The sequence below is a fragment of the Sesamum indicum genome, linkage group LG11 (assembly GCF_026168435.1).
Source record: "Sesamum indicum cultivar Baizhima isolate 11 linkage group LG11, ASM2616843v1, whole genome shotgun sequence".
Classification (NCBI taxonomy): Eukaryota; Viridiplantae; Streptophyta; class Magnoliopsida; order Lamiales; family Pedaliaceae; genus Sesamum; species Sesamum indicum.
In genome coordinates, this window is record NC_142667.1 from 13029280 (window position 1) to 13052709 (window position 23430).

Below are 23430 nucleotides of genomic sequence, written 5' to 3' on the forward strand. Positions count from 1 at the left end.
TAAAATTATACAATAATTTGAAGTGAGATTTGTAATTATCAATTTTATTCTCATTGAATTTTTTTAAATAAAATTTAAATAATTGTAAAAAATTAGACAAGGGTGAATGAAAAAAATTAAAAAATTGTCCACTTAGTTCGTTAATTTTTTAAATAAATAAAATTATAATTTATAATTCAGAAAGAATATTTTATTCAGCTCAGATTAAAAAGATGGATGAAAAGTTAACACAACACATTAGGGTTTTGTTGGAGGTTGCTAATAATGAGAAAATAATTATAATTACATGAGACTTTAAGAAAACTAGTTGAAATTATTCTTTTTTTTTAACAAAAATAATTGCAAAAATAAACTTAAAAACACAAACATAGGAAATCCTGTGTTCTGTTCACTCACGAATCTGTTGGCATGTGCTAAAACGCTAGTCCAAAGAACAACGCTTTTGTCCTGTCTACTACAAAAGTCAGAGGAGTTAAAAACCGTACTCGAATCACACACTCATCTAACCACACACACACCACACACACTGACTGTCCTTTTTCCTTCTTCCCCTAAATTACGTTTATCAATTTTGATTGGATTCATAGGCAGTAATACTCAAATAATGTTTGAATTCTTTTCCCCGTCAATGTCAAATCAATCCTCCTCCATGACTTTTCCTTTCCATTTTGGTTCTAGATAGATGAGCCGTAGCCTGAGACGACTCACCATTATCACAGCCATAACCAAAGCCCTTCTCCATTTCCCATCTCTTTCCCAACTCTACAACAAATCCACCCACTTCATTCCCCCTCTCCTCCGCCGTTTTCTCGCCAAATCAATCCGCTTCATGGACTCCCTTCTCTTTTCCCAGGAGGACGACGACCTTTTCTCCACCCCCTTCGACCACTCATTCTTGCCCCCCTCCTTCTCAGACCCTGGTGAATCTGTATTCCTTGTTTCTTTCAGGTGGTGGAAGGAGGCGGTGTCTGGCGGCGCCCTGGTCGATGGAGTTGCTGGAGTTCTGTATACTGCCACTATACAGTTGGATGGTGCTGGGGATGAGGAGGAGGCTATTGGGGGTTTTGGGGATTCGGAAATTTTGGTGGGTATGAGCAGAGAAGGTGAGGTTGGGATTAGTGGAGATGAAGGGGTTTCTTGTGGCCAGGGGGATTTGGCATTGGTGTCGGAGTGGATGTTCTTTACTGCTCTTAAATGGTGAGGCTTACTAATTATTGGTCTTCTGTTTCTTGTTTGAATGTATGCATGCAGGTTTTAGTAACAATGGCTGTTCCTTTTCTTTTCTTTCTTTCTTTTTTTCCTTTTATTGTTTTGGCAAACCAGTGTTGTCCTAGTAGTTATAATAATTCATGTTGATTGGTGACAAGGAGTCATGTATTTTCAGTTTTTTTTTTATTCGGTGGAACTTTAATTGTTGTATTTGCATCTGAAGTCATTGAAGATTCAGATGCTGGCAGACTCAGTCTGGGCTAATATACTTCCCGGAGTTGAGGACAATGATTGAACTGAAAGTGCCGGAGTTTCTAAGTTAACATATCTCACATTAGTTCAATCCTGGCTCTCATATCTCTTAAAGTCATGAGAAAATCTTATTAGTTCTTGAGTTGGTAATGTGCTTAATATTGGGCCTGTTTTTTGTTGACAAATCATAGATCAAACTCTTGGAGGAATGCACTTTCTTTTAGTTGCTTCTGTTTGGATTTATGCATGAAAGTGTGATTCCGTGCTACTTGTGCGAAAACGGTGATATTACTTTTTCCATAATTGATTATTGATTATGCTTTAGAATGTGAGAACAAGTTTAAATTGAAGTATTCTAAGTACCGCAGCAATGTGATTTTTCTTTTGGATGGATTTAGTCTTTGTCTGTTTTGCCTCAGCACAATTTGGAACTGCTAATGTTTTTGTTAACAAAATTTATGAAATCCTAGGCTCTGGGTGATTCTGCTGTCTTTGTGTATGCTCAGTGGCCATGTGATTTTATAAAATCATTAAGCGCAACATTCTTCAGGGGTCCATGAATGATATGAAGGTGGTATCTGAGCTAGGCTCCTTTATAGTGGACAATGCTCTATGGACCATTTACGAAAGCTGAAGGTCTGACATCTATTATATTTTGTTTCTTATTCTAGGCATTATGACAAGCAGGATGAGGAAAGTATATTACCTGGAGAAGATAGTGCGAACGACTTGTTCTCTTTGCAGATCAGACTTTTCTATGCAAAAGAAACAAGCCAATTGGTCATAAAGATTAGCCAAAAGGTTTCTTTCCAATTTGGCTCTTTTTTTACTTTCTGTTGAACCATTAAGATGATTTCTCTTGATTATTCGTTTGTTGTCGCATATTCTGTTAGGCAAATTAGTCTCTGTTTTCTAATAGGTTGAAGCATAAATACAGAGTGCATACTTGTTGAGGAAGATGACAGTCTCTCTATTCAATTAACGAAGTGTGCGCTGATTCAAGAGTGCTTTTTCTTTATTGTAGCACATCTTTGATGGATTATCCATTTATTGTAAAGAAGAACATGTAATTTCCCTTAGCACCAGTCACTTATTCAATTTGTTTACCTTATCATTGAACAAAAGTGTTTGAGTGGAAGTTCAGTTCCAAAGCTGTCCTTGCAACATACTAGCCGGTGAGTGGATAAAACCTTGTGATTTTATGAACTAGGATTTTAATGCCCACTCCTTGACATGCTTATTGTATCCTGCTGATGCTCACCTTTTCCATATCCACATTTCTGCTCTAAGGGAAATATGGTTTTTTCTGTCAGTACTCATAAAGAACTTGATCTAACTCGAATAGTAGAACAACCACATGCTAATTTGACGCTGATTAAGATGCTTTTGGCTTTCTCCTAGTTTTGCTGTCTCTTTAACCTGACAATCTATGTGTGGAAAATTAAAGGACAATCAAGTCGGAGCTTTTGACAAAGCGTACAGTGTCTTTTGTACCAACTCTGGCATGGTGAGCAATGATATTGATGATATTACATTGTATAAGTGATTGTATTCTTTCTGAACGTTGATTTATCGCTTACAGTTGCAAGTCTGGGACTTCTCAGGGCAGACAAATCAGTTATTTGTTAACGACAGAATATCATCTATTTACTCAGGCCAGTCAAATGACGAGGTACTGGTACTTTTCTGACTTATTCTAGAATTTAGGAGTTTGATAATTAATCCTAGGGTGGTTGTTTGGTATCAATATCCTCTGAACGAAGATGCTTATAGCAGGAGGTTCAAAGTAACATCCTTATGAATTTGTGATCTTATTCTTGATCTAATGCGCTTTTTTGAGAAAAAACAACAATCTATATTTGATTGAATTACACTGGTTGTAATCTACTTATTTATGAGTTGTTTCAGATCAGGCAGTCAGACAGTTTGTTCTAGAAACCTTCTTACTTTGGCTGACCCTATTAGTATTAACATTTAGATATAATGTAGGTCTTCTTCAGATCTTCGTCTGTATTGGTATTCAATTCAATTATTTACGTTGCCGTTTTGCTGATATTTTCCTGTGCAGATTCTCTTAGAATTGCAAATTTATGGCTTCTCTTGTACCATCGATGAGAAAGAAAGGAGAAAAGAGGATATAGGAATGGAGCATTCTAGGATTGGTGGTCCTTTACCCAGTTCTTCGGTTAGGATGAATGGCAGTGTGGATACAGTGGATTTGTTCTCTAGAGATCTGCCATCGTCTGCAGTTGATAGTGGCTTTTACGGCACTGGAGCTTTGGGCTTGACTGGATTGTATAATCTTGGAAATACTTGTTTTATGAACAGTGCTATCCAGTGCTTGGTGCACACGCCAAAGCTAGTTGAATATTTTCTTGGGAACTTCAGGAAAGATCTAAATTTTGATAATCCACTGGGCATGAAAGTATGTTCTCGTGCCGTATGCAAAATTTGTTATTCTGTATGTTAATATGGTTGGAGATTCATTAGTTGGAATTCTAACCACTTTGTACTTTTATCGTTGGCTTCTTATACATGTCTTATGGATATCTTCCCTGCAGGCTTCTGTCCTCATGACTATTTTCTGCCCCGCCTCTAAATTTGTGCATATTGTGACAGGGCAAGCTTGCTATAGCGTTTGGGGACTTACTTAGAAAGTTGTGGGCTCCAGGGGCAACACCAGTAGCTCCAAGGATGTTCAAGTCAACCATCTCTAGCTTTGCTCCTCAGTTTAGTGGTTACAATCAGCATGATTCCCAAGTAAGTGGTGTTCTTGTAGCCTTCAGAGCAGTTATTTAATTAATATCTAAAGGAGGAATATTGTTTCATGTCTTTACAAGTTTTCTTGTAGGAGTTTCTTTCCTTTTTGTTGGATGGACTCCATGAAGATCTCAACCGTGTGAAAAGAAAACCTTACATACAGGCAAAAGATGAGGATGGCCGTCCAGATGAAGAAGTGGCAGATGAATATTGGGAAAACCATTTATCTCGAAACAATTCCATCATAGTTGATTTATGCCAAGTATCTTCTTTCTCCTTGTTTACTTGGCACCTTTAATTGCAAGGATAAAACAAAATTTCAGTTGTCCTATTTCAGGCATTGTCAAATTGTTAATATTGCCCCCCAGCCATGTGCTCCCTTTCTGGTTTTATTAATTAGAATGTCTGTTGAGTTCTGAGTATTTCGTCTCGTTCATTTTGATTAGAAATGGAGTTGATTTGCCTTTCTCTGAAGTGCTTTATTTCAATTGTAGGGTCAATACCGGTCCACACTCGTTTGTCCCATTTGCAAAAAGTTGTCAATAACATTTGATCCCTTTATGTACCTGTCATTACCGCTCCCTTCTTCAACATTGCGAAAGATGACTTTGACAGTCTTGAGCACTGATGGAACTACTTTGCCACATCCAGTTACAGTAACAGTCCCTGAGAATGGGACCTCGAAAGATCTTGTTGAGGCCCTTGGTACAGCTTGTTCGCTAAGGGGTGATGAAACGCTATTAATTGCTGAGGTATATTCTTGAAGAAATAATCCCATGAGTCAGGATGTTTAGTTGACCCTGGTTGTGGCTTATAAGATGTACATTTCACTTCATGTATTGCCCTGCTTTTCCTTTTCTTTTATTTGGTTTTGATAGAACAACTGGTTATCAAGTAATACAACCAGTGAGCCTCATCTCCTTGTGTCTCAATTTTATTTATCAAATTATTCCCATTTAGACATGAGGCACACTGGAATGAGTACCAGAAACAAGAGTGTCTCCAAATTTACTCTTCTAGTCGAGCCTTAACTTGTGCTTGCAATATAATTACATCAGCTCTTGATTTATGAGGCGGTTTGCAGATATACAATACTTCAATCCTTCGAATTTTGGATGATCCTGATGATTCAATTGAGCTAATTAGAGACTACGACCAACTTGTTGCCTATAGATTGCCAAAAGCCATGGATGGATCTTCTTTGGTTGTGTTTACACATCAACAGGAGGAGAAGTAAGTTCGATTGACCCCTTTAAATGACCTTTTACTAGCAATTACTTGAATGCATGAAAGGTGTAAGCCAATGTTTTTGCATACTTTGATTGTCAGTATGTCATTCTTTATTAAATACGAAGCTGCTGCTAAAGAAAACGAGGTAACTTTATATTGCATGATTAACGATGAGTGAGTTCTTTATTTCATTGTTAGTGCCACTATAGAAGTTATAGGGATGTCACAGCTGCTGATCAAGTGCATGGCCCTGTATAATAAGTACTTTTTCAGCTGCTGAATAAGTGTATGGACCTGTCCTGTACTGATTACATTTGTAATTCAGGACAAATACTTGTCGAGAAGCAATCTGCTGAGGAGTGGAAACACCAGGACTAGCTATGCATGAGAAAAAATGGGGTCGGTGTACCTGGAATCATAGATTTGAGTGGAGAAATATCCTTGTGGTTTTAAGACTGGTAATCATAAATGCTCTAGATTCTTCACTAAAGCCCTTCCAGTCAGCAGAGATGATTTTGGCTTGAAATGAAGGCAACTGCCAAAACTTTCAATTCTCAGCCGTGTTAATTATATCCTGGCACTATCCTTTAAACAAATACAATACACCGGAACTTGCACATCTGTTAATTTATATAATCATTTTTAAACATTTGCAGAAGTTATTATCTGTGATTGCTTGGAACTTAAATGATAGAGTGTTGTTATTTTTTTCTGTCTTGAGAGAATTATGGTGTTTTAGGTCATATCTTCATTCTTTCCCGTCTTTCAGGAAGTTCGGCATTCCACTTGTGGCGAGGATGTCTGATTTTTCTGAAGGATCTGAGATACATAATGAGTTTCTTAAGCTCATCAGACCCTTCTTACTTCCTGGTGATGATTTCTTGAGTGATGGTGCTTCAAGAAAGAGCGCCCATGAGGATGAAGAGATAGAGGATACAGTTTGGGATGAAGCTGTAAACTCAAACAATGAATCTGAAAGTGATTCAGATGCTCAACGCGACTTTGAATTTTTTTTGGAAAGTCGCACTTCTTACTCAAGTGGCTTCAAGATACAGAGTGATGAACCAGTGCCTGTATCAAAACCTGACCAGCCAATTAAAGTGCTGGTTTCTTGGCCCGAAAAAATGATCCAAGACTATGATACTTCAATCCTGAGCGTGTTGCCAGAAGTCTGTAAACCTGCATCGATGTCAAAATGGACTCACGATTCCATTTCACTCTATAAATGTGTCGAGACCTTCTTGAAAGAGGAGCCTCTTGGACCAGATGACATGTGGTATCTATTCATACACTATTTAAGTAGACATATCATAAATGTCATTGGCTTTTCATATATCATCACTTTGTTGCAATGCACAACAGGCACTTGTAAAACAATTGCTGCCGCCTTTTCATTTTTCCTTTACATCTTGCCATATATACTTTTGTTAGTCATGTTTTGACTTTTGACCTGTTATCTGTAAACGATCCATGTTATTTGTTATCCTGAAACTGATTTGCAAATTTGTTGTAGGTACTGTCCTAATTGCAAGGAGCATAGACAGGCCAGCAAAAAGCTGGATCTTTGGAGATTACCGGAGATTCTGGTCATTCATTTGAAAAGATTTTCATACACTAGATTTTTGAAAAACAAGCTGGAAACTTTTGTGGACTTCCCCATCGACGACTTTGATCTCTCTAATTATGTAATTCAAAAGAATAACTCAGATTGCCATCGTTACAAGTTATATGCTGTGAGTAATCATTATGGTGGAATGGGCGGCGGTCATTATACTGCCTTTGCCAAAGTAAGTCTCCATTCTGACTGAAGCAACTCCGTACTGAGGCTTGTTAATGATCTTTTAATTATGTCATCCGTCTTGGGATAATTTTAGCTTAAAATACAAAGTTGCTTAGTTATTTCTTTCTCTGTTATTTCCCTCATTGTGCATTGCTCAGTTTCCTTGTTCCTAATCTTAGAATCTGTTCTTGTTCCATTGCAGCATAGGCTGAAACGATGGTATGAGTTTGATGACAGCCATGTCTTCCCAGTTACTGAGGAGCAGATAAAGACACAAGCAGCCTATGTCCTCTTCTACAAGAGAATCTAATTTTCCGACACTCTAAAAGGTGGTCAGGTAGAAGTTTCTTTCATCTCTTCGAGTTTCTCTGTAGATCTGCGTCTGATGCTGTGGATAATCAGGTTTTGGAGGTAAAGGAAGCATTTTTATTAGATGTACATATGCCACTCAGAACCCCCAATCACAAGAAATGAATCTTCTTGAGACGGGGTGTTGGTTACAGACACTAACATGGATTATTACTAGGTATAGAAAAGTCATTTCAGACATTGATACTGCTTGGCAGACGACATTGTTCCTAGAATACACCTCTGTGCAGAACATACTTCAGGAAACTGTACATAAACTCTTGATGAATGCATTTGCAGAATCATCATGTCTTTTGATAGCTGAAACTGCTCTTTCTCATGGTTTCTTGGCTGTAGCTTTTGTAATACACAGTATTGGAATTTACATATTTTTCGTGACAGTTTCTAACATTAAAATTCCATAATGATTGAAGATTAATATGCTACAATACGATACAACCAACGATGATAGTGTAAATTCTATCATTTATATTACTTTTTATTAAAAATTTTGGGATCAATCAATTGTGACCTTATGTATTATGTAATAACTAAAGACAAAAATTAAGGAGCATGATGAATTTTTTTTTCCGAATTGGATTTGGTCGAATTTAAATAATTATAGAGCAAGTGTGATATAATTGAATATTTTTTAAAATTATACACTAATTATACAATAATAAATATATTATAATTATTATATAATTAATTTAATTTCGATCATACAATATAATTTCTGGGAGTATGATATTCAATGACGTGACGTGAACTAAAAGAAGAGGAGATCACGTTTAGTGGATCGAAGTGGAAATGGAGAACACGATAGTCTTGAATTAGGCAGCCATACCGCGTTGTCTTCAGTTTAGCTGTCTAAATTTGGACATAAATGCTTCGTTTGGTACCATCTCTTCTCCCACCTATAAACTACCAATTTTATACTATTCAATAAATTAAAAAAACACTTGTCAAAGCACACTCAAATAATATTATTAATTTAAGAGGGCTCTAAAGTAGTCGTGTTAGTAAAAGTTTATATTTTTTAAAAGCACTTAATTTTTAAAAAAAAGTTGATAAGTAATTAAAATATAAAAATTATGAGCGTTTAGTTATAAGTAAAAAGAAGTTGACGTGAAAGTGCTTGGTAAAAATTTGATATATTACCAATTTATTTATAAAATTAATTAGTAAGTGGATAGATTTTAGCTATGATTGGCAAAAACGTGGTAAAGTAACTTTTCACCAACTTATAATTTTTAACTTATTTTTATCTTAATTTTAAAAAATATATAAATAACAATTATATTTCTGAACACCTTCGATTAACTTAACTTAAATTATAATTTAAGTTTTTGCAAAACACTCAACGCCATTTCCACAATCAAAGTCAAGTTGTAGACGGAGGCAATAACCATAACACGAACTACTGCGGACGCAAACATTTATTATTATGTCGAATGTTCTTACGTTTTCCACATGTTGATTAGTCTCTTTCTCAGGATGTTGGGCTGCAAGAATATTTCAACACGTTGAGATGAAATGCTTCCAAGTCCCAACCCGTATCTCTGAAGGGTTTGCTCTTCATTGAGTCGTATGTTTGCACACAACAAAAAAGTAAAGAAAAAACAGAAAATTATTGTTATATGCTGGTTGAAATTAGGGAGCGCTTAGTCAAATAATTTATGGGATTAGACAATTCTTGTTTTAGATTAGTTGGGTGGGTCTTTATCCAGTGATCACTGTGTTCGGGTCAACTGGTTAGGCTTTACAAGTACTTTTCGACCTATAACAAATTCAAGAAAGAACACGTACTGGAATTTTTCAAGTTTTTTATATTTATTTACCAACTGTTTTTGAGGCAACCTCGTCTTTTTCTGCTCCGCCGAGGTGGGCTCACATCAGCTGAAGGTGTCTGTCTGCTCTGCCGATAACTTTTTTCTTGAGATCTGGGCTTCTGTTGCCGTAGAATTTGAAGTTCTTTGTATTCTCAACTCCGAATTCCAATTGGGTTTCAGCTGCAAGTGACTTCTACCTCTTCTTAACTTTTAGCAGTTCTTGATGCATGATCGATTCTCATTTTCTTATGAGTTTCACATTTTAGTGTGTGTTTTTTATGATGAAAATATTGTGTTTGAAATGCTTTATGAAATGTCTCTAAGACTTTTCTTCAAAAGTTGGACTTTCTGTTATCTTTTTTGCAAGAAAATTTGTTGGATGATTATTTACTTCTGGAGTTCTGGCTAATTTGGTGTCCTCTTCTGTGTGTATATGAGATGAGCAGGTTGTTGCAGTAATAATTTGTTGGCTGTGAACATTGTTTTGTCTAGAACATAAGTCCTGCGTTGTTAATGTACTTGGTGACAGACAACATTTGCTTATTCTCTATAATTTTGTGATTGAGAAACTTCAATAGTACTAAAATGTTTGTTTATCTTGTACTGTAATAAGGTGCTTCTGGGTTTTTGTCCTTTTGGTTTCGACATGAAAGTATATTTCCTCTTCTGTGTTGAGAAGACAAGAGTTCAATCTGAAGGATGGCTATTTGTGGCATATTAAACCTGACGGAGCATATATGTTACGGGCCGTTGTAACATTTTCAGCATGCGCATATAATTGTCTGAATTTGGTAATTCTAACGCAAGGGTATTTTCTAACTGGAGTCTGTGATCTACTTCCAGTTGCATCTTTATTTGTTTTTGCATCTTGAGAAGTTTGGTGGAGTTATCCTGATCTGCTGGGATATGCAAATATGGAGTCGAGGGATAGTATCTTGGATTATAGAAGCAAGTTGGACAAGACGCTGGCGTCACCGGACTTGACAAACGACGAAATGATACATACCCTTGTGAAGAATCAAATTTTACAATCATCAAATCATCAGTTAGAAGGTTGATTATCTTGATCTTCTGATACAGCACCTTATTTAGACTTTATGCTAAGCACGTTCTGAAGTTTTTATATGTGCTATGCAGAGTACACTGATTATGTGGTGGAAAGAAGAAGTAAAGAAATCTCCAATTTCCTCAGTATGTTGAGGAGTGCCTCTGTGAATGATGTCGAGAAGTCAAAATCCAATGATGAGTCACAAATTGGCTGGAAAGTATGACGGTCTATCAATGTTGTTGATAATCTGCTTCAGTTGCACTTTCCTCAATTTAAAGGCTCTTAAGTACTTTGATGCTGGTCGGAAGAAGCCTATTAGTCTATGAATGTGATCTTGTTAGACAATGGTGCTTAGGGACTTCTTATATTATTCTCGTTTTATTGTTGAATCATATGTTTCATTGCCGTTTCTAGGCAGTAATGCTGATTTTTGACCAATTGCAGGTAAAACAGGACACTGAAGAATTCCGGGTCATGTATCGAGAAGGACATGAGGGAACTCCCTTTCATACACTACTTGTCGAAGGCTATGTGGATGGGCCAGTCGACGTTTGTAAGCTAAATCAAAATGCTTAGAGAATTTCCTTTTTTTTTTCTTTTAATGTTTTTGCAAGTGCATTGTCCATCGGGATAAATGCATGAGGCCATCAGTTTCGCCGAATTAATCGCACAAGTTGCTTCATCTTTAACAGGTCTATGCATTTCATGTGAGTCAGACCTCTACAAGAAATGGTAAGTACGAAAAAGTATGAAAAATGATCCCTCTTCATATTACTGAATATAAAACTGCTCTCGTTGTTTCATTCTGTCAGGTGGCCTCAAACCGCAATTCCAACTTTCAAAGTCATCTCATCCCAGTGTGTACAAAGAGTCGGAATCGGTGAACAGATATTGCTAGTGAGGTATGCACTACTGCACATTTTGAACTCATTTCTCGAGTTGTTGCTGCAGACCACAACTTTTAAGATGCTGATATATACCTACTTATTTGGAAGAAAGGATGAAGGTTTCATGGCCACTGTCGAGCAGAGAAGTTCTAGTACATTCGTTTGCATTTGAGTACTTACAAGATGGTCTCGTTGTGGTTCTTCTTAACTCGGTAATTTAGCAGTGCTTCTTCTGTTTACATTGACATGTTGCACTCTCTGTTATAAGGAAAAATGTCAATCTATTTTCAGATCTCCAACTCAGAGACCATTGCTAGAAGCACCCATGGATTCACCAGTGATGGGATACCCGATCCAGAGGATGTAGTAAGAATAGATTTGGTGGGAGGCTTTGCGTTGCAGAAAGTCAGTGCAACGAGGAGCTACTTCAGGTTAGTTGTATCTCATGTTCCGTATCTTTAATACTTGGAGTATAATCGCCCTTTTTGATCTTTTCTTGCCCGTAAATTATATTTTTCACTTTTCACGGCCAATATTTCTGCCTAGCGATCGACATTGATCTCTACTTCCAAATGCTGGCAAAATGTGGTTATTTCGTGAATTCTTTTCATGTAATCATGTATTAGAACTCAGGAGTGATCCATGTCGACCATTTTTTGTCGTTCAATTTCGAACCTTTTCCCCTTCAGTAAATCCAGTGGCTGCCACACTTTCAACTTTCTGCAGGACAATAGCCAACATGGATATCAAACTGGACTTTGTTCCTCCAGCATTCATCAATTTTATATCGAGGCAGCTCATAGGTAGCGGTTTCAAGCTCTATAAAAAGGTTGTTTTCAAACTTTTGACAAGTTTTTTTGTTAATCAATTCTATTCAAGTTTGGACGTGCAAATTAGTGACGACCAGCAAATCAAACTTGCGGGTTACAACTGCAGGAAGTTGCTTCTGTTTCTGAAGGTGATGAAAAATTTCACGAGGCTTTAAAAGACCCATTATACATTCGTATACATGATGCTCTTTATTCAAAAAATACGTTCTCACCTTCTCCCGCTCGTGAAGAACACAAAACGGAAGCATTCAAAGGCAATAGTGCGAAGGCGGAAAATCAGTGTGACAACGGTATTATTGATTCAGAAGCCGATGGAGACAGGACAATGCTTGATCAATTCGTGGAGTTTACAGAGGAAAGTGAATCGTTAGATAAAAGTTGCCAGAAATCATGTGATCAGTTGATCAACCGAATCACAGAAGAGGATAGGACTGACGAGAAGATAGTTATTGGCACTGAGGTGGAACAAGCTCGTAGGACAATCAGTGATAACATTGGACACTCTGGACCTGAGATGAAAAGTAAGCTTGGCATTAGTCCGGAAGTTCAACGAGCTCTGGGAACATTGGAAAAGGCCATTTCCATAGTTCAGGAGTACAATGGTAAACCTGGGAAATGTCAGTCTGCGTTCAAGAATGAACATTTCATAACTTCAGAGGAGGATGCTGGGGAAGAATCATTTTTCTTGGAAGCTGATCAAATAGGAAGGAAGAATGAGAACGAATCAACGGGCGGATCAACTGATTTGACTCCACATGAACCTGGAAACATCTCTGATAATCATAGCTCAAGGTAACTTTTCTGCTTCTCTATTACAGTATACAGACCTGATCAATTGCGGCATACTTTTGTTTTGATCTTTTGTTGATAAAAACTCTTGATTTCAGGCATAAAGGTTCCAATTCTTACACAACGGACACAAACGAAAGCAAGAACGCCCCAGGCTCACCAGCTGAAAACTGCTCAAGTCCATCTCATGTTGAGCACATCGATCCACATTCCTCCATGAATCAGAAAACTGTCTCGAAAGTCTTCAAAGCAGAGAACTATCCATTAAGTGCTGATGCAAGCAGTATCAATGGAAGCGGAGCGACTAGAAGCACAACTAAAAGGAAATACAAAATATCGAGGTTTTGGTGCTTACGTTTCTTTTCTGGGTAGTAAATGAAGCAGCTTTCTGTTCAGTGTAGCTGTCGTCTGCCTAATTTTCCCTGCAATTGCCGCGGTCGTTGGTTACAATGTACAAGAACTTCACGACAAGACAAGCAAGCTATGAATTTTTGTTCAAGTATTTGTACTTGTTTAGGAAGTTTTTGTCTGTGTATATGAATTCTATTCACCAACCTTAGTACAGATGAAGAAAATGCATTTTTAAACTGTTTATGGGCAGTAATTCAATTAAGTATAAACCTCGACATATTCAGTGAACATGATATTATCAGCATTTTATTTCAGAGATAATTATACTCCCCTCCCCTCATGTTTGGTGTAATTACATGTAAATTTCTTGTGATTTAAAAAATTACATCTAGCTTTGCTTTCATCTTACAATTAAGTCTCCTATTAGTTAAAATTAATTGAATTTGCTTATTATTAACTAAAAAACTGAATGAAAATTGATATCTACCATGACTTATTGCAGGTCAAATAATTTTTTTTGAACTAAAATACTCTTATAACAATGAAGAGGTACCTCATTATATGTACAGGTAATTTGGTTATAAAAAAAATTATTTGATCTCTTATAAATAATAAATCAATTGGGGATAAATATAATTTTTTTTGTACATATAAGCAAATTCGGTGAATTTCGACTAACAGAGGGATACGTAAACTTTCAAACTATACGGAATTTACGTGTAATTACACTAATTTTTAAGAAAGGAAAGTGTAATTATCCCATGATATTATCGTACCCACATCTTTATTTTATAACATTATTGTATCTTAATCTAACAGTTAACACTTCTTATTATATGCAGAAGTGTATTTTTACACTTTAATATAATAAGATATTATTTTTGAGATAAAATCAATACTATTTCAAATCTTTCTTTTATTCTATTCTATGGGGTTAGTGTCAACAATTGTAAAACATCAGCGGGTAAAACCGCTATTTGTTATAAATAGGAGGGGGAATTGAGCAAAGGAATTGTAGCTGTGCATGACCCTTCTCTCGCCATCTGTCCCCGAACAGACACCAGACGAGAGGCACAGCGTATAAATTCAGCAGCCCACTGTTTCTCTCTCTCTCTCTCTATATAAAGTTTTGCCGCTTCTCAGAATGTGGAAGAAACAGCTTCAAATTTCTACGCGAATCTCATCAATTCTTTCTCGAGCAATTACTTCAAAAGATTCCAGTTCTTCAGTTTCCAATTCCCACAATTACAGTTCTTCGATTTTTTTTTCTTCTTCCTGTTTACTTGGAAGAACCGAAGGAAAACCTTTTCCTTCAGCCGGAGGTTTATATTTCAGAAACCCAGGTGGTATTTTTACGAGAGGGAGTTTTGCGGATTTATTTGTGAAAAACGACAACTTTTATTGTTCCCAGTCGAAGTCCGCCGAGAGATTTCACTGCTGGAATTGCGGTGCCGAGGCTGAGAGTGCGACGCCGTTTCTCTTCTGCCGGGCCTGTCGTAGCGTCCAATCCGTTGATGAATCGATAGATTATTTTCAAATTTTTGGATTGTGAGTTTTTGTTTCTCGTTCTTAATCCGGATTATCTTCTGCAGTTTTGCGTTTGCATTTGGTGACAATTTCAGTTTGGCATTATGGAAATATCTGTGTTAAGCTGTGTGATGGATAATAAGTTATTTACTTATTTTTAGTAGAGCCTCCAATATTTGCTCCACCGTAGAGTTGTGTGTATCATTGCATTTGTTGTTCATTGTAAAATGAAAGCTATAACAATTAAGGTTGATTATGGAATTTGGGATCCTATTTTAATTGTTTGGGAATGTTTTAATCTTCGAGGTGAGGCCTATTAACTATCTGGATTTAATAATGTCACCAATAATTGCACTGGGAGACATCTGTACGTGGTTCTTGTGGGGGTAAGAGGATTGATAAGAGCTCTTGTTGCCTTCTTAGGGGAAGGAAATATAAAATTGAGGTGGAAGAATTGGAGAAGAAGTACAAAGACTGGCAAAAAATGCTGCATCCTGATCTAGTTCATTCAAAATCCCAGGTTAGTCTTGTCTTTATGTTGTTCTTTGTTCATGTGGTTCTATGTCAAAAACTTGTTCTCCCTGAAAAATAAAATTTATCTTTTGAACTTGTTCTCATTGGATAGAGGGAGAGGGAGTATGCTGCTGAACAGTCAGCTCGGGTGATAGATGCATATCGCACACTCACTGACCCATTGTTGAGGGCAATCTACATTGTATGTTTTCTTATGAATACATGGTAATGGTTTATGCTTACATGTTAGTTATATTATTGAGTGCTAGTGGAGTAACAAATATTGTTCCTCATGAAGAGCAATGCGCTATGACTTATGAGTATCAAGAATGTCAAAGTTACATAATGTAATGATAACCTTGAGTTGTCAAACAAGCAAGGGAAACTTATTCGTTTTGGATATTCCTCTTTGTCAATTGATACCAAGAATAATTCCCGAAGATGTTTGATGTTTGAAATATTCAAAAGAAGAATCCAGGTAAGCTAAATAGTTTCAGTGTACACTTTCTATGCAGATGGGGCTTCAATAAAGTTATGCTCAAAATTCCTCTTGATTTCCTTAATAGTGCTTGTTTTTTGTATCCTATATAATCATGTTTTCTTTTACCTAATTAACATGAAAGAGCTTTGTGGGAGCATGTCTATTGGTAAATTAAACTGGCCTCATTTAGTTTGTTGTTTGTCATAGTAGGCTCAATCATTGTATGTGCTGGTTGCTAGTTTATGCATTGGTTTAGGCTTTATCTAACATGACTTCTTTTGCCCTTTCTTCTCTCACTGATTTTCCTGATAATCCACGTAGGTAAAATTAGAAGGTATACTTGTTGATGAAGAAGAAAGGATTACAGACCCTGAGCTTCTAGCTGAGGTAATGTTGACACCAAGAAGAGTCTAGTGCTGAAAATTGTCTTTCCTTCTGATTTGTTTTTAGTTTTTTCAGTTTGGTAAAGTGAAGCTCATGACATGTTTATGTATATACCATATAATTATCTGCATCAAGGTTTTACCTCTTTGGCTGTCATAATGAGGTGATTGGAGGGTCCAATTAACCATAAGCCATGTTTTTTTACTTAGGCAGATGATTTAGCAGATCAAATTGTTCAAGATGTGAACCCTTCTTACACTCGAAAATATATAAAAAGCTGGGTTCTTATTTTCTTGTATGTGCGGGAACGGTGACTTGAAATTTAATACAATCTTTCCGGGGACCAAAATGAAAGTGTTGAGATGGAAGTGGGATGAGGGAAAATGTTTTGGGGATTAGGTGTAAACATGTTGGCTGATACAGGCTGTACTTTTTTGTCATATATTTCCAAATACATGACTACAAGCAGAGTTTCTGATTGTATTTGCAAATGCATGTCATATACTTTGGATGTTGATAGCATAAATTGCATTGGTAAGGTCTTGCAAACTCGGCCTGCATGTCTGATCAAATTTCTTCTGACGATGACAAGTATAGCTTTCAAGAAAACTGATCTTTGAATATTAATGTGGACTGAACTGCAGGTCATGGAATTAAGGGAAGCTGTTGATGAAGCAGAGGACAGTCGGGCATTAAATGAGATCCAGGCTCAGGTATGAGTGTGCCGTCCAATAATATGCATCTAGTGGTTCATATCTTTTTGTATGCAAATATTAGAAACATGAAATATAAACTCTCTCATGTATAGTTGCAGTAGCTTGGGCGACGTTCTAGTCTCCTTGAGAGTCATTTGAACTTTCTCAGTATTAATCTTTTAGGCAACTAATTTTATAAGGCCCTGGGAAATGATTGATTTATACAATTAGAACCACTGGAGTAAAATGGTTTTTTTTCATTTGTTAGTGCACTTTGTTGATTTCACAAATTTGTAGCATTAGAATATTAGATGTTGCTCATAGGTAATTTACTGTTAGTTGGTAATGAAAAATCCATGAAGTGATTTCGAACATTGTAATTATTACTTCCATTTCAAATGTACACCCCATTTCTCTATGGTGCCTTGCAGTTGCAGGAAAAATTGCGATATTGGTCTGATGCATTTGATGATGCATATGTGCGTGGAAACTATGAAGATGCTCTGGCTTCAATCCGCAGAATGACCTATTACAGACGAGCTAATGAAGAAATTGTGAAGAAACTCTAGTACTGGTGTCCAATTTATATACAGGCGAAGTAAGAAAGGAGAATTGTCTTATGAATGGGCAGGACTTGGGTATTAAGTTTTTTTGGTTACTGCCCATCGGAATTTGTTTTTTAATAAGGATTTGCGCTGTCTACGCAAAATCCAATTCTCATGTTTCCAAAATGTTACATTATTTGGGTATGGTTCCTGGTTTCTAATAAAATTGAGTAATCTTCAGCTCCTCTCAGGTAGAGTGAGTGAAGACAGCTTGTCACGAGATGCTGCCAATCTTGCGTGAGGTGGGGGCAATCAGCACAACTTGGGAGATTAACACTTGATGGACAGAGTGGAGAGAAACCATTCTATTTCTATGGAAGGAAAGAAAATATTTAATTCAGTGAGGAGTTTTGGTTCATATTAATAGTATTTATGGGGAAGTGAGTGTAACACCCCAAGTGCAATATTCTCTCTTGGATTTAACAAAGTCATACATTATGGATTACCCAATGTTTTTGTTTGTAGGATGATGAAAATTAGGGGATAGAGTTCCCCAAGAATAAATTGTGTAGCATAAAAATCATGCCAATTGGGGACTGCTATCCTGAAATAACCATTAAAATTTCAAAAGAAAAACACAATGAAAATTTAAACAGAATAATAATATGTAAATACACATGAAAGCATGTAGTTTTGTTCTTGCATGGATATTTACTCTGACATGTGGTATATGCAAACCTTTGTGTAAAATAGTTGCATGCACCGCCCCATAACTGGTACTGGAAACTTGCACTTTTAGCTTTGTAATTTAGAGCTTTACATTTTTTGTTCTATGCATATTGAATTTTGTGATTTTTAAATTTTGGCCATTTTTAATTATTTTTTGGTAATTTTTGACTAAAAATTACATGTGACTTGTGCACGTCCAATTTAATTGTAATTTTATTCTTATATATCAAATTGTATAGGATTAAAAATGTTTACATGACTACATATGTTAATTTTTTTAAAATTATAAGATTAAAATTGTAATTTAATTTTTTAATATGTAAGTTATACGTAATTTTTGACTAAATTTATCGGGAAAAAAATTAAAATTAAGGAATAAAATCTAAAAAATTAATCTATACAAAATAAAAAATATTACTCTCATAAAATACGAGACCTAAGATGGTATTTTTTCGCATCGGGCCTACCCGTGTTTGCAATCATCCGATTCCAATCCAATCCATCAATTCTGGCTGATCTGAAAATTAATTTCTGGAATTCGGAAATTTCAATAATTATTTTTTGTCTTACCAAAATGTGGACCCCGGAGCAGAACGCAACACCGTTAAAGATTTCAAACTGGGACAAAATGTGTAGAATTTTGAAATTCAAATCCCACAACGGTCACAATCTAATCCCTAAAACCCCCCCAACTTCCCCCTTCCATCTTCAATCCACAAACAATGTTCAATTTCACCCTACTCTGATCTCTCTTCTACACAGATACAGAACAGAATCCATTTTCATTCCCTTTCTCTCTTCCCAAAAATGGCCACTCTCACCCCAGGCATCCTCCTCAAACTCCTTCAGTCCATGAATTCCGCCACCAAAGTCACTGGCGACCACCGCAGCCCCCTCCTCCAGGTCATCGGAATAGTCCCCGCTCTCTCCACCGCCGACTCCCTCTGGCCCCACCACGGGTTTTACGTGCAGCTCTCTGACTCCCTCAACTCCACCTACGTTTCCCTTTCCGATCGCGACACCGATCTCATCCTCACCAACCGCCTCCAGCTAGGTCAGTTTGTACACCTCGATCGCTTCCTCTTTGACTCCCCTCCGGTTCCCACCGCTGTCAACCTCCGCCCAGTTGCTGGTCGCCACCCCTTTATCGGGTCCCCTGAACCCCTCATTGCTCGAATCTCCCCTTCGAAGAATAGCTTTGTCATTCAGCCGGTATCGGAGTCCGACCCCTCCTTGGACCCAATTGCCGCCTATTTGTCGAGGGCAGGGAAGAAGGAGACCGAAACAAAGGAAAAATATGCAGAAAACAAGGTTAACAGGCCAGTGATTGCCCCCAAGGAGAATGTTAATGTGAATGTGACTGTTATTTCTGGAGATGATAATGCTAATAGTAAAGTTGGCTCGGATAAGATTTCTCAGAGGTTTTCATCTCCAGGGGCACTGAAGCAGAGACCGGTATCAGCTGGAAGGAAAGCTGTGGCGGCCGAGAGGGATCCATCACCAGCTGGGAAGTCAGGGAAGAGGTCTTCCTCCCCTGCGCCATCAAAATGTGTGGTGCCCAGCCTTGTGGCCGCCAAGGAAGAAAATAGGAGGACGGCAAAGGAACCTGCTATAATTGTCCCTTCTAGATATCGACAACCATCCCCAACTGCTGGGAGACGGCAGGCGAGTCCAGTGGTGGCAAGGCGGATGTCACTGTCCCCAGGTAGGAGGTTATCAGGTGGGCTTAAGGTGTCACCCGCGGTAGACTCCTCGGGGAAGAAGAAGTTGGCTAATATTGCAGCTGGAATCTCTAAGGTCTCTGAGGCACTTGTGGGGTCTGGGAAGCCGAGTCGGAAGAGCTGGGATGATGGATCAGCTTCAGGTGGTGGAGGCTCTTCTGAGCATAAAGAAAAGCCTGGGTCTAAGAACAGACCTGATTTTGAGGCCATCTTGAGGACTCAGGTGAATTTTAGTTGCAGCATATGTAATTTATGTGTATGTGTTTTCCGTCTAATAGTCATTGTTGGGAAATTGTTTTTAAATTGGCAGGTTTTGCAGTAAAAATAAATCATTGTTGTTCTGTCGCCACCCTTATATTTTATCACTTTTACGCTGGAATAGCCTTGTGATAAAGCATGAATTTAAATGTTTTTAACCCTGTACACAGTTCAGTTAAGCACACCTTACAGAATGAACAAGAATTCTTCATGACTTCTTTGGCGTTATTCTTTTTCAGGCTGCTATATCCAGGCGTTTGAGTGATGTACATGAAAGCTTGCCAAGCGATGCGAAATCTGAGAGTTCTGTGGAGCTGGAGAAACCAAATTGTGCAGCTCCAGTGATCACCATCCACGAAAAGAAATGGACTGATGGCAGTATGTCACTGGACGCGGTCTCTTCTGGTCTTGCAAAGCTAGGGAAGGTACATATAGATTAAGACAATATAAAATTTAAGGGCCAATTGTACAGTAATTTAGAGCTGATTTAAGTGTCTTTGTGACTTCTGATCCTTCTGTATTCAGCATTTAATACAAATCTGTTAATGTGGTCTTTGATCAGGATGCCATGCAGAGGAGAAAAATTGCTTCAACAGCTGCTGCTGAAGCTCTAGAGGAGGCCATTGCCACGGAATCCATTGTGAGAAACTTAAGGTACTGCACTTATGGCAGATGTATGGATATGCATTGCACGTGATATTGGTTATACTTGTTACTTACAGGAAAAGCATCTCCTTGGCCAATTCTGAAAATAAATTTATTTGGACTTAGCTTATGTCCGTATGCTCAGTGTGTGAATTTTGTTATAACAATGCCACTCTCAGACGGACTGATTTTGTTCAATTTTTAAAATTTAATCTTTTGTTTGTGGTGGTACTGTCTAGTAAAGATGCTCTATATGGGACTTTTACATGTTATTGGCTTCTCCAATTGTCTTTTCATGAAGCATTTTATATGGTTCGTTCAAGTTTTTTTATCTTGTTCTTCTCCTTTGTCCAAAAATCGATACAAGTGTTTGCTGTTCTTATTTTGCCGCTTGTGTAACACTAACATGAACTTGAAATACTCTAGCCATTACCCATTAGTATCTGGGCTGTTGTGTTTTTTGTCAATTTATAGTCTGAAAAGTCACCCCTGTTTGAATAAATTGGGATATTCATTCCTGTTGCCTAGCTAAATCTGCATATGAATCCAAATCGTCAAGGGTTGTTTTCTTGTTGTATAAAGCTTCATTTGTTTGGGCTTTTGAGTTTTTTTATTGCAAGTATGATTTATCCAGCACTTCGAAGTCCTCATCAATGCATTTGATTCTTGTCCACATTTGGGAATATGAAACTTTATACTTGTGTATGGATTTCTTATGACGGTAATATAAAGTTATTTATCAGAGTGTAGTAAGTATGTTTTCAGATAAGTATATTAGATGTAAAATGCGCTTGAAGCCCATAGATGGTGGAATTCCTCTTTTGTTCCGTTATCTTGCAGTCTCTTGTTCCTTTGCTTATTTGCTAGCTTATATAAATAAGCAAACCTCTAGAGAAACTTAGTAAGTCATTAGTATTCGAACAGAACCACTTTTAACCTCTTTACTATTGCAGTATGTTCTCAGATCTCCTTGCAACGTCAAAGCCTGAAAATCCATTACCTACTATTGATCGCTTCATGTCCATTTATGAGGACGTACTGAAATCAACAGCAGATGCTGAATCAGTGGCTGGTAACTGTAATCTGTCAGCAATTATTGATAATGCCTCATCAGAACAATCAAAGTCTAGTACACTTTGGGTGGAAGCTGCTCTGGCTACAAATCTGGAGGTGGTCTCCCTTTTGACAAATGAGAAATTTGAGGGTTCCTCAAAAGTGGAGCAAAGTTCAAAGAAAAGACTATCAGTCGGTGCACCTATTAAGAATAACATGAAGGTCTCGTCACCAGTAGTTGGAACATGGAGCAGGGGCCTGGGAATGAATGAAACTGTAGAACTTGGAAAGAGTTTGCAGTCTGAGATGCAAATGTGGTTTGTAAGGTTTATTGAGGAGTCTCTTGATGCTGGTTTTCGAGTGTTTGGAAAATGTAATCCAGCTACCAGCAGCGGTCTCAACTGTGGCCCAATAGCAACAATCTTATCACAGCTGAAGCGAGTCAACGACTGGCTGGATCGCGTAGCGTCTAAACAGGACGAGCAGCTGATGCAAAAGATTGAGCTTCTAAAGCGAAAGATTTATAGGTTTGTGATTCAACACGTTGGCACAACAGCTGAGAATATGATTCCAGTAGCCGCACCTTGATTATATATGTTGCTGATAGCACTGGAAATTCTTCATTGTATTTTAGAAATTTCTTATCTTCTTCCAAGTGCCTCATTTCAGTTCAAAGTGAAACAAATCATATATAGATATCTCGTCTGGTATTTGCAAATTGAACTTGTTTGGGTATGAAATGACTCCCATCCCAAGCTTTAAAAAAAGATTAGCATTTCAAGTGAAAAATATCTTAAAAACCTAACCTAACCTATCAATTCAACTTCAACCACAATCAAAATTCACTAGTAATTTTGCTCAATATATGATTGTGCACTTCACTTGCACACCCCAAAATTCACCATCTCATACTAAAAAAATGCAAGCAACTTCATTACGATATTATAAGTGAGTAAATTACTTCTCAATAAAAAAATAATAATTTATCGTTTTATATTTTAAAAAATATAACAATTTACTTATGTGTTTTTTTAAAATGAAGCAATTTACCTTCCTATATAAAAAGATAAAATACTTCATTTTAAAAAACACATTAGGTAAATTGCTATTATTTTTTCTTAATTGAGTAATTTACTAATTTACAAGATGACAGGAAAAATAAATTGCATTGAACCCCATCTCATAAGAGAAACAAAGACATATACTCCAACTTGTAATTTTGATAGACTCCTTGTGATTTTTATTTTTATTTTCAGGATAAAAAACGTTCAATTATATAATCAAATATTAAAGATTATTTAAATAAATCAATAAATTAAAATATATCTAACCTAGGAAATAATAACAAGTACACAACAAATATAAAAAATATTATAAAAATAAAAAGTACACATGTACATGATATTTGAATTCAAGATCTTGAATTTTTTTTTAACAAAATTCAATTATATAAGTAAATAAAATAATTAAAATTGATAAGTTATAATTAAATCAAATATGATACAATCTTGAATTCATCACAATGGTTATTTTTTGGATGCGTTTTAATCGGACGGTCAGGAG

At 36.9% G+C, this 23430-nt stretch overlaps 4 protein-coding genes across 13 annotated transcripts; all 4 read left to right on the plus strand.

Moving 5' to 3' along the window:
* Positions 1-495: 495 nt before the first annotated feature.
* On the plus strand, positions 496-7906 carry LOC105174199 (ubiquitin carboxyl-terminal hydrolase 8). 2 transcript variants are annotated; one of them, XM_088875636.1, is made up of 12 exons: positions 496-1197; positions 2133-2262; positions 2909-2968; positions 3044-3133; positions 3530-3886; positions 4081-4221; positions 4313-4483; positions 4716-4973; positions 5306-5454; positions 6221-6727; positions 6965-7238; positions 7434-7906. In XM_088875636.1, exons 1-12 carry the CDS (start codon positions 683-685, stop codon positions 7539-7541), a joined length of 2760 nt encoding a protein of 919 aa, XP_088731762.1. In that variant the 5' UTR covers positions 496-682; the 3' UTR covers positions 7542-7906. The 2 variants fall into 2 exon arrangements, with proteins under 2 accessions (XP_088731762.1, XP_088731763.1); XM_088875637.1 differs by lacking the exon at positions 6221-6727.
* A 1052-nt stretch (positions 7907-8958) lies between these two features.
* On the plus strand, positions 8959-13604 carry LOC105173956 (uncharacterized). Of its 7 annotated transcripts, none has more exons than XM_088875735.1 (11): positions 8959-10464; positions 10549-10676; positions 10904-11012; positions 11152-11191; positions 11272-11361; positions 11459-11558; positions 11638-11777; positions 12073-12175; positions 12283-12304; positions 12407-12968; positions 13064-13604. In XM_088875735.1, the coding sequence occupies exons 1-11, from the start codon at positions 10326-10328 to the stop codon at positions 13335-13337; spliced, it is 1707 nt and encodes a 568-aa protein (XP_088731861.1). In that variant the 5' UTR covers positions 8959-10325; the 3' UTR covers positions 13338-13604. The 7 variants fall into 7 exon arrangements, with proteins under 7 accessions (XP_088731861.1, XP_011094194.1, XP_011094198.1 ...); XM_011095892.3 differs by having other exon boundaries at positions 8960-9597; positions 10025-10464; positions 12283-12968; XM_011095896.3 differs by having other exon boundaries at positions 8960-9597; positions 10255-10464; positions 12283-12968.
* A 772-nt stretch (positions 13605-14376) lies between these two features.
* LOC105173957 (DNAJ heat shock N-terminal domain-containing protein) lies at positions 14377-17966 on the plus strand. 3 transcript variants are annotated; one of them, XM_088875243.1, is made up of 7 exons: positions 14381-14864; positions 15267-15363; positions 15469-15558; positions 16159-16224; positions 16866-16934; positions 17348-17514; positions 17713-17966. In XM_088875243.1, exons 1-6 carry the CDS (start codon positions 14461-14463, stop codon positions 17483-17485), a joined length of 864 nt encoding a protein of 287 aa, XP_088731369.1. In that variant the 5' UTR covers positions 14381-14460; the 3' UTR covers positions 17486-17514; positions 17713-17966. The 3 variants fall into 3 exon arrangements, with proteins under 3 accessions (XP_020553302.1, XP_088731369.1, XP_011094199.1); XM_011095897.3 differs by having other exon boundaries at positions 14382-14864; positions 17348-17738; XM_020697643.2 differs by lacking the exon at positions 15469-15558 and having other exon boundaries at positions 14377-14864; positions 17348-17738.
* An 897-nt stretch (positions 17967-18863) lies between these two features.
* Positions 18864-22516, plus strand: LOC105173958 (serine/arginine repetitive matrix protein, putative (DUF936)). The gene is made up of 4 exons (XM_011095900.3): positions 18864-20134; positions 20409-20594; positions 20732-20823; positions 21768-22516. Exons 1-4 carry the CDS (start codon positions 18998-19000, stop codon positions 22453-22455), a joined length of 2103 nt encoding a protein of 700 aa, XP_011094202.2. The 5' UTR covers positions 18864-18997; the 3' UTR covers positions 22456-22516.
* Positions 22517-23430: the final 914 nt, after the last annotated feature.

Coding starts and splice junctions, on each gene's coding strand:
- LOC105173956 (XM_088875733.1), top strand. CDS start 10,326: ATGGAGTCGAGGGATAGTATCTTGGATTATAGAAGCAAGTTGGACAAG. Junction 10,465..10,548: donor ATCAAATCATCAGTTAGAAG/GTTGATTATCTT, acceptor TGTGCTATGCAG/AGTACACTGATTATGTGGTG. Junction 11,559..11,637: donor TTGTGGTTCTTCTTAACTCG/GTAATTTAGCAG, acceptor ATCTATTTTCAG/ATCTCCAACTCAGAGACCAT.
- LOC105173958 (XM_011095900.3), top strand. CDS start 18,998: ATGGCCACTCTCACCCCAGGCATCCTCCTCAAACTCCTTCAGTCCATG. Junction 20,135..20,408: donor AGGCCATCTTGAGGACTCAG/GTGAATTTTAGT, acceptor ATTCTTTTTCAG/GCTGCTATATCCAGGCGTTT. Junction 20,824..21,767: donor TCCATTGTGAGAAACTTAAG/GTACTGCACTTA, acceptor TTACTATTGCAG/TATGTTCTCAGATCTCCTTG.
- LOC105173957 (XM_088875243.1), top strand. CDS start 14,461: ATGTGGAAGAAACAGCTTCAAATTTCTACGCGAATCTCATCAATTCTT. Junction 14,865..15,266: donor TATTTTCAAATTTTTGGATT/GTGAGTTTTTGT, acceptor TTGCCTTCTTAG/GGGAAGGAAATATAAAATTG. Junction 15,559..16,158: donor TGTTGAGGGCAATCTACATT/GTATGTTTTCTT, acceptor TAATCCACGTAG/GTAAAATTAGAAGGTATACT.
- LOC105174199 (XM_088875636.1), top strand. CDS start 683: ATGAGCCGTAGCCTGAGACGACTCACCATTATCACAGCCATAACCAAA. Junction 4,222..4,312: donor ACAATCAGCATGATTCCCAA/GTAAGTGGTGTT, acceptor GTTTTCTTGTAG/GAGTTTCTTTCCTTTTTGTT. Junction 6,728..6,964: donor CTTGGACCAGATGACATGTG/GTATCTATTCAT, acceptor AATTTGTTGTAG/GTACTGTCCTAATTGCAAGG.